The 15000-nt window shown below is 33.8% G+C and overlaps 1 protein-coding gene across 1 annotated transcript in view; it reads left to right on the top strand.

Annotated features, from left to right (window-relative positions):
- LOC119599180 (multidrug resistance-associated protein 1-like) overlaps positions 1 to 14653 on the top strand; it is a 46938-nt gene extending 32285 nt beyond the window's left edge. Inside the window, exons 37-54 of the mRNA XM_037948927.1 lie at positions 711 to 871; positions 1294 to 1513; positions 3011 to 3231; positions 3733 to 3783; positions 4446 to 4706; positions 5589 to 5678; positions 6263 to 6366; positions 6570 to 6700; positions 6758 to 6762; positions 7306 to 7429; positions 7656 to 7677; positions 8083 to 8209; positions 8581 to 8718; positions 10048 to 10158; positions 10742 to 10900; positions 11172 to 11338; positions 11615 to 11809; positions 12033 to 14653. Coding sequence (XP_037804855.1) covers positions 711 to 871; positions 1294 to 1513; positions 3011 to 3231; positions 3733 to 3783; positions 4446 to 4706; positions 5589 to 5678; positions 6263 to 6366; positions 6570 to 6700; positions 6758 to 6762; positions 7306 to 7429; positions 7656 to 7677; positions 8083 to 8209; positions 8581 to 8718; positions 10048 to 10158; positions 10742 to 10900; positions 11172 to 11338; positions 11615 to 11809; positions 12033 to 12144 — 2399 coding nt within the window. The 3' untranslated portion in view covers positions 12145 to 14653. The remainder of the gene's footprint in view (positions 1 to 710; positions 872 to 1293; positions 1514 to 3010; positions 3232 to 3732; positions 3784 to 4445; positions 4707 to 5588; positions 5679 to 6262; positions 6367 to 6569; positions 6701 to 6757; positions 6763 to 7305; positions 7430 to 7655; positions 7678 to 8082; positions 8210 to 8580; positions 8719 to 10047; positions 10159 to 10741; positions 10901 to 11171; positions 11339 to 11614; positions 11810 to 12032) is intronic.
- Positions 14654 to 15000: the final 347 nt, after the last annotated feature.

Here is a 15000-nt window from a genome sequence, read left to right on the forward strand (position 1 = left end):
ATATTAATAGATATGATATATAGTATCTATATAGATGTATATATTATATATATATATAAATATAATATTATAATATTATGATATATAGTTATATATAGTATATAATAGTATTAAAGAATATATTATATACATATAGAGAAGATTATATATAATTTTATAAGATATATAATTATAAATAGTATAGATATAATTAATATATATATAATAATATTATAGGTAAAAAATATATATAGATTATAATGATATATATTAATAATAGATAGATATATATTATAATGATATTATATAATATAATAAATTATATATATAATTATTAATATATATATATAATTCATAATATATATATATATATTATATAGATATATAATAATATAGTATATATATATATTATTATAATATATAATAATATATAATAACTATATATATATATTAGTATATATATATATATATTTTATATTATATGATATATTATATATATTATATATATAATATAATATATATATATATATATAAATATATATATATATATATATATTAAAATATTAATATATATAATATATTAATTATATATATTATATATATATATTATATAATATATATATATATATATATATATATATATATTATTATTATTCTATATATATATATATAATAGGATGTGTATTATTACATTGTACTCAGTTTAATATTTTAGGAGGTTTAACAAAAAGAAACTTTCCCTTACAGTGGGGAACACAGGGGCAGTATCCGTCACCGAACAAAGAAGATCAGTGAATCTGAAAAGACCAAGCCAGCCATTGCTCCTCCTCAGAAGCCGGATGCTAAAGTTGGACAGAAACTTATTGAGAAAGAGAAGGCAGAAACTGGCAAGGTAATGGAGCCTGTCTTTTTTTTAATGGATATTTAACTAGAGAGAGAGAGACAGACAGACAGACAGACAGACAGACAGACAGACAGACAGACAGACAGACAGACAGACAGACAGAGACACTGAGAGTGAGAGAGAAATAGATATAGATATACAGATACACACACACACACACACACACACACACACACACACACACACACACACACACACACACACACACACACACACACACACACACACACACACACACACATACATATATATATATATACACACACACACACACACACACACACACACACACACACCATATATATACACATATACACATATATACATACATACATACATACCTAGGGTCAAAGTCTCAGGCTAATAGTTATGATTGAGTTAACATATCTCCACCCCATTTCTGTCCCCAGGTCCAGCTTTCTGTGTACGGATACTACATCAGGGCCATCGGCATCATGTCAACCTGCATGACTGTATTGTTTTATATCCTTTCCCAAGCTTGCACAGTAGGCTCAAATGTGTGGCTTACTGCATGGTCGTCTGAATCAGCACTCCAAAATGAGACGGGGCAGGATCCAGCTGTGAGAGACAAATACCTAGGTGTTTATGGTGCTCTTGGGATTGGGCAAGGTAAGAACTTTTTTATCATGGATTCAAGGCATACATTCTTTTGACTATAAGAGTGTTTGCATGCATTTGAATGAAACCTTCCTCCACATAGTTACAGTTAACTATTACTCTGTTAGAAGTTTGTTATTGTCTTAGGGCTGATGCTGCCATTGATATGAGGTAGGGGAAAAAAAGAATATATGTGAATAAAACAACTTTAACTTCAGTGCATCAGTTTGACCCACTCATGACAGATTGACATCCTATCACATTGTGGCTAAAATGTCACCCACACCAAGGTGACATTCTATCACATCATGTGTGTCTGAGCCTGCTCAAAGAAGTGCGTGCTAAATAGTTATTGCTTTTTTAGCCCTGGCTACAGTCAGTAAGGAGAAATAGCATATGAAAAGTTAGCCTACAGCCTGTTATTAGCCTCCTTACCTAATCAGTCTTTTATGCCACAGCCAATAGAGAAGAGAATTGGGTAAATGTATGTTTTCTGCTTTGCTCATTTTTCTTAAGAGCAACTAACTGTGTGTACATGGCCCAGTATCACACCAGAAAATCCCATGGTGAGTGGGTTTACTAAGATTATATGTCATTTAACTATTTAGTTCAGTAAAGATGGACATATGCGGTTAGGTACAATTTAGCATATTGTTATCCATTAAGGCCTAAGTATTATTTTATTCATGTGAGGTGTGGTGTTGCTATTACAAATTGAGGGTTGCAAGGATGAGAACTACTTGAAAATATGTACACACAGCTGAAATATGATGTTTGTTTAGAATTTTAAAATAGATTGAGAAAAAGAATTCACATAATAAAATGTGGCAGTTAATGTTTCAAGGTTAATGAAATCAAAGGTAGATCATTTTGAAACTACATAAGTTTTGACAATGTTATATGTTCAGGGATAGCATGCTCCAGCCAATTTCCTTTCAGCTGAAAAATATTTTCCTTTGAAAAGAGGCATCAAATAGCTTTATATAAAGCTTGCTTGCTGTGTATTTCTAAGCTAAGCTTACTGGAAGTCTAAAAGTTTCAGATATTTGGAGAACTAAAAGCTTCAAGGTAATACAAAGGAATTTGATGAGAAGGTGCAAAATGAAGAATAGTATATGCATTAGATTTGATACTGAAATTATTCTGTAGATATGATGTTAAGGTAGTCATTGGCTCAGTAATGTTTTCATGTGTGTCTTTGAAAAAGGTAGAGTAACTTAATCAGAAACAGATTGTGATTGATAAAATATGCTTACTTGAAATTCCTAACTTTATCATGTGATATATAGTTACAATTAGATATATAATAGTAGCTGATAATGCAGTTGATGTAGCCTATATTTTCACAGTATTGAATTATTTTTAGATATAATTAGTAAAGTAAAGTAATCAGTAAGTCACATTGATTTGTGTACTCTTTAATATTGTGATGGTGTAGTTTTAAAAGTATAATTTGCGAGCAAATATTATTAGTTATTATTTTGACATATTTATTTTTCCAATTCACAGCAATTTTCATATGCCTTGGATCAGTTTTAATTGCTGGTGCAACTGTTGCGGCATCAAAAGTGATGCACAAGAGGTTGCTCGATAATGTTATGCACAGCCCTATGATGTTCTTTGATATGACACCCATCGGTCGTATTGTTAACCGTTTCTCAAAAGACTTGGACACAATAGATGTACTTCTACCTAATAATCTGAGAGCCTGGGTTTCGTGCCTGATAGCGGTAAGGAGTATCACAAAAATATTTGGGAGTGTGGAACTCTGATGGTAAATTTGAGTAGCTTGAATTTGAACTTGCCTTTCTTGTATATCATTGTGAAATCTGTTGTGTTATATGGAGTTTGGATAGTTGAGTACCATAGAGAAATCTAGTGGAAAACTGTGTCTTTTCGTTTGTTTTGCTTTTAAACTTCATGTTTATAGTATAGTACCTGATTGAGATTTATTTATTATGGGCTCATTTTGGATGGATATTTGTGGTGCATAAGCATTGTGTAACTGTTAAGATTTTTCATTTCATATGGAGAGAGGTACTTAGAAATTACGTATGTATAAAATTAAGATGCAGAGTTTTTATATCAGCATATAGAGACAAAATACTGCTGTTCTTTCTTTGTAATATTACTTAAAGATTTTCCAGAATTTTATCTTAATAGGTTTAGAGTAGCTCACACTCAAAAGCAAAGTGTGAAATCAGGTGATTTAAGCATTCTGTAATTAACAGCATTTGAGATCTAAGACAGTACTCTTATTAACCCAAAGCTACCAGGAAAATGTAATGTTCAATGCAGTTTTGTTTTGTGAAACGTCTCTATATATAGATGGCTCCACAAATGCTGAGCTACCAAGGAAACAATTAGTAGACCTTGTGACCTCACCTTTCCTTGAGCTTTTGGGATTTTTTTCTTTTACTTTTATTAATGCTATCAATATCAGTGCTGTTATTACTGTTGTGGACATTATTATTATTGTAATGTTATTAACATTACTAATAGCAATACAAGATGAAAAGAGAATATTTCTGACAATCAAAGAAAAGGGTAAACAAATGAGATGAGCAACACTAGTAATTGACTCTTTAGTGAACTAAGTGCTTGTGGAGCCATCTGTGTAAAGATGATTAATAAACAAAATTTACAGTGTGCATGGCATGTACTAACATGCCATGCTAGATGGCATTGGGTTAAAAAATGAAATGAAAAAGCAGTGAGAAAGATTACACAGTCTGCTAAAGAAAAAATTGATTGATATTAGGAGAGGCAAGGGTAAGTGATTATATAAGTGTGCATTGAAGGCTTGGATCCTTTAAAGATTCAGGTTATAAAGCAGTTTCTGTTTGGGTGGTCTGATTATTATTTTTACTTTTATGTTGATTGTGATTTTGCCTGGTAATGTATCTGCAGGTGTGTCTTTCATTTCTTTTGTTTTCTCTGATTTCGTAACATGCTTTACATCCCCCTGCATATTTGTACTTCAGCATTGTTCATCTTGGGTGGAGCATTTTCCTTGTCATTCGGTGCTCTTGATGCAGCAGAAGGACTACACACAAATATTTTGAAGAATGTCCTGCGTCTGCCAATGTCCTTCTTTGACACAAACCCAGTAGGGCGCATGATTAATCGGTTTGGCAAGGATGTTGACACAATGGACAATATTTTGCCTTGGAGCATACGATCCTGGCTGATGTGCCTGTTTCAGGTATGTAAGGATCCCCAAGCAGAGCATGGATTACCTCTTTTGGATCCTGTTAAGAGAATTCTAACATCTTTTTGTTGTATGTGTTTTTTTTTGTTTTTTTTCATTGTTGAGATTTTAACAACAAAAAGGGATGGAGAGGAAACATGTTCACTGGTCATTAACAGTATGTTAATTTTTTACCTTCTTTTTTTAAATGGTAAATGACTGAATCTCTTTTTATTTTATTAGATAGAAAAGATAATTTGAGTTTATACATAATGCCTGTTTTATCATTGTTTAAATGTTTTGATTTGGAATTTTTTAAAGGGTTATGTATCATTATTTTTCACTGGTACATAGTAAAACATCACACAGTGAACCTTAATTGAGTTAGAAGATTGATTGTTAAAGTGAATGCAATGTATCATTTGTCATCGTATATGATTTTTCACATTATGTATAAATGGACTTTTATCCTTTCATCAGTTCAATTTTCTTAACTCTATGCATTTTGGGAGCTGCACAGCACAAATTTTCCTAGTTTTTTATTCATATCTACATTGCCTACCATGATCTCTTGGATGAAGGAATAGAGCCTTTGCATTATATTTTTTTCCTTCTCATCTTCGCTTTTGTGTGTGTCTGTGTGTATAAACTTTATTGCTTGTATATTTGGCTTGCTCTTTGCTTTTATAGGACTACTTTGACAAATAATATGATCTTAAAGCTAATATTGCATTCATATTTAGAGTAAGTTCCCATGAGAATTGAGAAGCATGCTAACATAGACTGACCATATATGTAAATTTTTTGTAGATTTTGGCTTGGTTCCATTACAAACAAAATCTGTGATCGAGAAACTCCACAGTCAGCACGATTAAGAAATATAATGATGTATTTCAGGTGATTGCAACCTTTGTGGCCATCATTTATGCAACTCCAGTGTTTGCTGTGGTCATGCTGCCAACTATGATTATATACTACTTTGTGCAGGTAAGGATGAAAGGATTATCATTTATTTTTGTTTCTCTTTCTCATTTTATTTCTCTTGTTTTTTTGTTTCACTCATTCTGTTTCTCACTCGATCTATTTCTCTCTCATACTGTATTTCTTTCATTCCGTTTTGTCTCCTTGTTACTCCTGTTCTTTCTTGTTTCTCTCTCTCTATACATTTTACTCATTCAGTCTCTGTTCCTCATTTTGCTTCTCTTTCGTATTCTGTTTCTCTTGTTATTCTATGCTTTGCATTCTATGTTTGCAGTCTGTTTCTTTCTAATTATAAGTCATTCTAATTTTGCATGTCATCTCTTTTTTTCATTTTCTTTTTTTGCATAATGTTTCTCTTTTGATTTCTTTCTTACTATATATCTCTTATTATGTTTCTCTCATTCTATTCATCTGTTTTTTTTTGTTCTTATTCATCTTTCTTTTTCTCTTTATCTTTCACTCTGTTTCATATTTCTCTCCTCTCCTATGTCTTTCTCTCTCTCTCTTTGTTAAGATATTCACATTGATTTCTTTTTATATCTCAGTTCCACTTCTTTGTAAACCTATAATCATCAAGATTAAATTTTCAGGGACTTTATGTTTCAACCTCAAGACAGCTGAAACGTATTGAGTCGGTGTCTCGTTCTCCCATTTACTCACACTTCCAAGAGACTATACAGGGTAAGCTTATGTTGTAGTTGAGTGTGGGCTTTGAATATTGAGGAGGAATAAGAATGCAGAAATATTTATATATATATATATATATATATATATATATTTTTTTTTATTTACTGTTTTAAATGTGACTGAAAGTTTTCAGTATGTGAATTTCTAGTATGGAACATCCCATATATCTAATGTCATAATGGTTAATTGCAAACCCGGTGGAATTTACAGGTGCTGCACAATTCGCCTTTGGCAGATCTCACCAAATTTTATGCTGGAATCGAGAAGAAAGTTGACACAACCAATCAGCTCTTCCCAGTGTCATGGCTATCGTAATACTCGTTTGTCAGAGGTGTTCCTAAGTGCTGATAATTAGGTGTTCTGAATGTTTATTTGTGATTCACAAATTGCTTCTGCAGGAATGGTAAGGTTAACCCAATCCGCCAGGAAAAGGCTGTGCCATTTTTAAGTTTTTTTGTGAAATATCTCTGCACATAGATGGATCTGCAACTGCTTAGTCAATTAGTAGACCTTGTGACCTTACCTGATTTCAGCTTTCCTTGAATTGGTGGGAAAATTGCTATGAATATTGATGGTGTTATATTTATTCTAAAAATTATAATTACTATAATGTTATAGACATAAGTAACAGCATTATAAGATAATGTAAAATATTTTCGAAAATCAAGGAAAAGGGTAAACAGGCAAGACAGGCAGTACTCGTAATTGGCTCACTGTGACTTAGTAGAAGTGTAGCCATCTATGTGTAAAAACAATTAATAAAGTAAACTCACATTGGGGATGGCATGTACGTACATGCCACATCCGACGGCATTGGGTTAATAGATAGATAATTGGATGGAGAAATGATTTATAGAATTCCTAATGCTTGACAGTAATGATTTTTTTAAAGTTTTTTGATAGATAAGTAACTCTTTAATGCTGGCTAGCCTTTTAATATGTCCAGGTTCTCTCAACATTTTCCAGCCTTTATCATTCTGTTGGGAAGAACATTGAAATCACAAAGACCTGTGGTCAAGGGGCTAAACATGCTTTAAGGGGACTATGTCAAGAAGTGGAAAAATCAGCCTGTAAAATTTTAGATAAAGGCATACACAAAAGTAATCACAGGGGATATCACAGTAACTCTTTTGATGCTTCATAGACCACACAAATGCACATCTTCTGAGCAGTGATGCTTTTACTAACTCTACTTAGGGAGACTGTACCCCTGCCAAGATTTAAAGAAATTGAGGTTTAACTTTCCACAGTCCACACTGATAATCTAATTTGAATTCTGATTACTTCACCTTAAAGCTCTGTTCAATGCCAGGGAACAGTTGTTTTCTAAATTTAAAAGTTCTTCTTAGTAGTTGCATATAGTAGTGTTAATGGGGAAAAATATTAAGTCATAAAAAAAAATTATTAGAAAAGGACTGTTCTGAAAGATTAAATTTTTTTTTTTCAAATAAAACAAACCATTATCTTATCAGACTACTAGTCTGAGCTGTGGCCTTGCCCCACTGAATAAAAGTGTGGTATTTGAAGTTTGGAGACTTTTTTATTCTGAACTATTATTATTTATCAAAAGAAAGTTCAAAGTATCTACTTTTCTGTGCATCTTGTATAAATAAAATCAGACTTATCCAGTAGCTACATATACAGTTCATGGATTACATTGTTCTCATTTATGACAAATGATAATTTTATGCTTGAGTCATATATATGCGAACATATCTTGCAGATGGTTGGCAATTCGTCTTGAGTTCATTGGTAACATCCTGACCTTCTTTGCTGCTCTGTTTGCCGTTCTTGGCCGAGATACCATAACTGGTGGACTTGTTGGTCTTTCAGTCAGCTACGCATTGTCAGTAAGTGGAATTCTCTTTCTGTAAAATTGTTTGCGCTCTTTTCATAGTAAAAGACCCAAGTGCAATAAGTATGAATTTATGATGTATATTTTTTTGATTGAATCTAAAATAAACTGATTGACCCACATCATATACAGAGCATTGTTCTTTTCTGCATAGTAACACATTCCTCTTTTGTGTCTTTTTCATGTATAATGTAGTCTGTCTATTCTGCATTCTAGGAACCCCATTTTTTGCTTTTTTTCATTTTACTATAGGTAACTGAGCTTGTTTTTTTCTATTCTTTAATGCAGGTAACTGAAGAGACATCATAAATAATCTAAGTCCGGTCCCTCCTTTTTTATTCCCAAATTCTTTTATTCTCAACATAGGTAACACAAACCCTGAACTGGTTAGTAAGAATGACGTCAGATGTAGAGACGAATATTGTGGCTGTAGAACGTATCAAAGAATACACTGAAACCACTCAAGAAGCAGAATGGGAAATCCCTGCGAAAAAGCCACAGAAAGTGAGTACACTATTTGTTTAGTGTATCTCAGTTTACCATGAGGATGATTTGAAAATGTAAAGAGTTTGGTGAGTGTGAGTGTGTGAGTGTGAGTGTGAGTGTGAGTGTGTGAGTGTGAGTGTGTGTGTGGTGTGTGTGTGTGTGTGTGTGTGTGTGTGTAGTGTGGGGTGTGTGTGTGTGTGTGAGAGAGAAGAGAGAGAGGTGAGAGAGAGAGAGAGAGAGAGGTAGGAGGGAGAAGAGAGAGAGAGAGTGTGTGAGAGAAAGAGAGAGAGAGTGTGTGAGAAAGAGAGAGAGAGTGTGTGAGAGAAGAGAAGAGAGAGTGTGTGAGAGAAAGAGAGAGAGTGTGAGAGAAAGAGAGAGAGAGTGTGAGAGAAAGAGAGAGAGAGTGTGTGAGAAAGAGAGAGGGAGTGTGTGAGAGAGAGAGAGAGAGGTGTGAGAGAGAGTGTGAGTGTGAGTGTGAGAGAGAGTGTGAGTGTGATGGAGAGAGAGTGTGTGTGTGTGAGAGAGGTGTAGTGTGATGTGAGAGAGTGTGTGGGAGTGTGTGTGAGAGGAGTGTGTGTGTGTGAGAGAAGTGTGTGTGTGGTGTGGTGTGTGTGTGTGTGTGTGTGTGTGGTGTGTGTGTGTGAGTGAGTGAGAGTGTGTGAGTGAGTGAGTAGAGTGTGTGGTGTGAGTGAGAGAGTGTTGTGAGGTGTGAGTGAGTGAGAGTGTGTGAGTGAGTGAGAGAGTGTGTGAGTGAGTGAGAGAGTGTGTGAGTGAGTGAGAGAGGTGGTGAGTGAGTGAGAGAGTGTGTGATGTGAGTGAGAGAGTGTGTGAGTGAGTGAGAGAGTGTGTGGTGAGTGAGAGAGTGTGTGGTGAGTGAGAGGGTGTGTGTGAGTGAGAGGGTGTGTGAGAGAGAGAGAGTGAATGAGTGAGAGAGAGAAAGAGAGTGTGTGTGTGTGAGAGAGAGAGAGAGTGAGAGAGTGTGTGTGAGTGAGTGAGAGTGAGTGTGTGAGTGAGAGTGAGTGTGTGAGTGAGAGTGTGTGTGTGAGTGAGAGTGTGAGTGTGAGTGAGAGTGTGTGTGTGAGTGAGAGTGTGTGAGAGAGAGAGAGAGGAGAGAGAGAGAGACAGAAAGAGAGAGAGAGAGAGTGTGAGTGTGTGTCTGTGTGTGTGTAATGTACCATTTTCATTCAGATAGCCTTGTTTTAGATTGACGAATCAAATGACATGCAGCATACTATATTGTACAAGACTATGATTTTGTATTTCTTATCTTACATATTGATGTGTTTCTCATTCAAGATTCCTTTTGCTTTGTGGAATGGAAGTGATTATATAATATTCTTGTTTCAGGACTGGCCAGAGCAAGGGGTGGTCAAGTTTAATAATTATTCCACCAGATATCGAGAAGGTCTCGATTTAGTTGTGAAAAATATTGATTGTAATATATCTGGAGGAGAGAAGGTAAGAATTTTTATTTTTGTTATAGTTAATGGTCAGAGATGAGGAACATATTTATTTGGCAAATTTTACTCTTTGGTACCACATAATTAATCGTCTTTATGATTAATTTCATCAACAATTGAAATTACTACGATAAATAGTTTTGACAATATTTGTCCATGAAGTGTTGCTTCCATGCAACAAATTTTCTCATTGGTGGCTAGCAGTTTTGGAGCCAGTTATGTGTAAGTAAACTTGACAAAACAAAGCTACAATATCCAGTGCCATTGAGTGAAGGACATTCCAACAAAAGGAATGTGAATAGGAAACTTTATTATTTTATAATATAAAATAATAATATTCCACAATGAAAGATGGAAAGATTTGCTGTCATTATATTGTAGTTAGATGTAATTAGCATTTAAAGAGTAACATTTGGTTGGAAATTAAGAAAAAAAGTTTAGGGAAACTCAAGAGAACAAAGTAATGCACTTCCTTCTGGGTTAGATTTTTCATTGGCTGGCTGTATTGATGCCTTTGGTATTGTCCAAAACTTTTATTTTTGTTTAAATATCTGGCTGATAACTACTGGACAATTTTACAGATTGGTATTGTTGGTCGAACTGGTGCTGGGAAGTCTTCACTCACACTGGCACTTTTCCGCATTATTGAAGCTGCTGGTGGCAACATCACAATTGACGATATTGACATTTCCAAAATTGGTTTACATGATGTACGAAGAAGATTGACAATTATCCCACAGGTATGAAGTTCTTTCCCTCCTTTTCTTTTGATATCACCATTGTTATCATCATTGCTGTTGACAGTGTTGGCACCCTCATCTATACCACTATGCCCCCACCACCACCATCCATCACCACAGTTACACTACCATACCACCCATCACTGCTACCATATGCATATACCACCACCACCAAATATCACCACCATCACCATACACCACCACCATCACAATACCATGTAGAATATTACTCAATGTATATGTAAATGTTTTTTATTTTCTTTCCATTCAGGACCCTGTGCTGTTCAGTGGTACGCTTCGCATGAACTTGGATCCCTTCAACTTATATGAGGATGAGAAAGTCTGGTCAGCCCTGGAACATTCTCACCTCAAGGGCTTTGTTTCAGGCCTTAATGCTGGCCTTCAGCATGAAGTTTCTGAAGGGGGTGAAAACCTCAGGTGAGTGGTTCTTCTTCTTGTATTCTTGTTCTTTTTGTTCAAGTTCTTTCTGTTCTTGTGCCTCATCTTTGTTGTCTTTTTTTATATTTTATTTGATTTTTGTATTTGCTTTTCAATATTATATATATATTTTTTTCCTTTTATCCTTTCTCTCTTCATGCCTCTTCTCTTCTTTTCATTCCTCTTTAAGTTTGAAAGTTATGAGAGGCCTTTCCCACAATTTTTTTCTTACTTCACCTACTAACTCTTTTGACCACCTCTTTCATTCTCTTACAGTGTTGGCCAGAGGCAGCTTGTGTGTCTGGCCCGAGCTCTCCTCCGCAAAACGAGGGTGCTGGTCTTAGATGAGGCCACGGCAGCTGTTGATTTGGAGACAGATGACCTCATCCAGCAGACTATCCGCCGGGAGTTTGCTGATTGCACTGTGATCACTATTGCTCATAGGCTGAACACTATCATGGACTCATCTAGGTAAGTGAAGGTTTAGGTTTGTTTTATCTGAATTTATTGAACATATCAGTTTTTATGTATATTTTCTATACTAATTTTTATTTCTAGGTTGGTTCATTTTGCATTTAATTTTATGTTCATAAGTTTTTGACCTACTGTAGGATGCTCATGGTTCTTTTAGATAACAAGATATATGAATGAATTTGAAGCTGTATTGGTATTTTTGTATTTTGTTACATTTCAGAGTTTTGGTCCTAGACAAAGGAGAGATCCGAGAGTTTGACTCCCCAGAAAACCTGTTAAAAGACAAGAAATCAATATTCTATTCAATGGCCAAAGATGCAGGTCTTGTATAATACATTCTTCCTTAATATATGGTACTTATTGTGTCAGCATTTTGATGAAAATAGCGTGTCAAGTAAAGAACACCCTACAGGTATTTTAATGTTCATTATTGTTTATGTTCATAATTGTTGTGCAGGAAGTATTTTATTTTGAGAAATAAAATACATTTATAATGTTCTCATATTGTCTGTGATTTAGTATGTTACAGTTTGTACTCATCAGATGTATAAATATACTGTAATTGTTTCAGTTACTTGTTTATATGAAACATTTTTTGTCATGTTAATGTCTCTTGAGTTGGAAGTGAAAGTTTGTTTTAAACTTTTTTGATGTACAATAAACTGTGCATTTTTCTGCAGTTTTATTTTATGTTTAGTATTTTTTAGTTCTGTGTCAACTTAGTGTTATTTAAGTTATGAGTGATTCTGTAGTTCTTGTTTGGTCAAGAATTAGAATGGCGAACATAATTTGTTTAATGTACAAGTAAGAATAAAAGTGGAAGATATTTTTGAACCTTGACTTATTTCCTGTAAAAGGCTGTCTTTAGAATACTCTAAAGGAAGTAAATATGATTAGTGATTAGTTTTTGAAATAAGGACATGCTCGTATTTACATCATTCGTATTAATATTCATATTTGTAGAGGATTTTGGAAAGAAAACTTATAAAGGGTTGTTCATTGTTCTGGTTAACTGAGCGATATAGATAATATTGCATAGTAAATGACTTTTCAGTAGATTTGAAATGAAATGGGCAATTATTTAACATATATTCTAAGCATCATTTTCATAAATGTAAGAGTTTCACATTTAAGTAAATGAGCAAAATGTGTTCATCATTCAGAAAAAAATTATTCATGATTTAGGGTTGACTTATTTTTCAGTTGTGTAGAAGAATTCTCTGATATTAAAATGTTCCTAGGACGATGATGAGGTGAGCCTTCAACAAATAAAAGTACTCTTATAGGTCCATATCCATTATAAATAATAAATTATTAATTTCCAAGTAACTAAGACTTGTTTCATCAACTTTTAAGTGTAGATTCAATCCTTTACATCTCTTATTGGTAGCGTTAAAAATATTTCATGTCCTCCATTCTAAATAAATAAAGGAGTAAAGTATGAAAATAGTTGTTGTGATTCAGTGGTATTGTGAATGTATACAGTTACAGATTCCTAGCAAAATCGGAACTATTTTTACATCATGAATATTGCAAAATAGTTTCTTTAGGTTACCGACATTGACAAATGGAAAGATTTTCTTGTGTATGATATTGTTTTTAGTTAAGTTTAGATATGATTGTTCTGTTTGTTGATTCTCGCATATCTGTATTTTAAACATGTCTAGCAGTCAATAAGTACCTGTAATTGTTAGTGTAGTGTAGGATTTTGTTTATGAAATAGATATACAACTTACATTTTTCTTCAGGGCTTGTGTGACTTAGTACTAAAATCTGATCTATTTCAAGTTTTCATTATTTGAAAAAAAAAATGCATATAAAGAATATCTTGAAGTCTCTAACATTTATAGATCATTTGTAATGATGTAAATAAATTTGTGTGACTAAATGTATGTATTTACTTTGTCTGTGGATTTAAGTGATGTTAAAGGTCAGACCTGAGAAATGGTTCTTATTTCTTGTCAAAACTTATTTTTCGGTGTCATAAAATGTATTTAATTACCAAATTAGATTAATAATGTCCATGGTTTTGAGGACATCCAGGAAGTGTGAGTAGCCTTGTTGGTGTCACAGAAGCGCTGCCTCTCCTGATCCCTGTCTCTTACTCCTCTTCCAAGCAACCTTCAGCAACATTCTCTGTCTTTCTTTTTTCATTAATTCACTATCTCTGTAACTGTCTTTTTCTATTTATTTATTAATTCATCCATTCACTTTATCATACTTCCTTGACTTTTCTCTTCTTCCCATTAATCAATTTTCTCTTTCTCTGGTCAGTCTTCATGATCTTTGTCTTTATCTCTCTCTCTCTTTCATTCATTCATTTATTCATCCTGCACCTCGGTATCTCATCTAACCGTTTTGTCCAAAAAGTTGAGTAGATCTGATAAGATGTCAGTTGATTCAGCATCAGACAATAGCAGCATCAGCCAGTCAACTACTATTAAGGTTTCCTACGTTTTTCTGGAATTCACACTGGGTTCAGTGGCTGGATGCGCTTCGAGAGTAATTTCTCATTAGCCTAGGTCATTTGTTGGTGAGAATTATTTGATGATATTAAAGAAAAGCTCTTGGCAAAATGAAAATAGGACTGGTCTGCACCTTTAATTTTTATTTATTACTTTACAGTTAAAAAGATTAAATACTTATTGAATTACCAGTGTTAAAAACTTGGGTAGTCTTCACATCTACTATGGTTTTTGTTATACTTATTGATTAAAAAAAAAAGGAATTAAGATGTATTTTGAACTATTTGTGCATTTTCAACTCTCAGTGATCTGCTTTTGTAAGATGAACATTGTAGAGGGAGAAAAAATAAATAGATAAATAAAAAGCAGTTTTAGAGAAAAATGTTTTATTAAAAGATTCCCAACCAATACATACATATCTAGAGTATTTTTTTTGTGTAATATTCACTGTAATTGTAATATCACACACGCACACGCACATGCACATGCACTCGTACTCTCTCTCACACATACATATGCACACACGTGCGCACACACACACACACACACATACACACACACACACACACACACACACACACACACACACACACACACACACATACACACACACACACACACACACACACACAATTATCTAATTTGCTCCTCTCATTTCCCTGACCCACCAAAATCAAATACTCTCCTCCCCCGCAGTCCTTCTCATCTATTTCCTTGACCATG

Source organism: Penaeus monodon, chromosome 42 (assembly GCF_015228065.2).
Source record: "Penaeus monodon isolate SGIC_2016 chromosome 42, NSTDA_Pmon_1, whole genome shotgun sequence".
NCBI lineage: Eukaryota > Metazoa > Arthropoda > Malacostraca > Decapoda > Penaeidae > Penaeus > Penaeus monodon.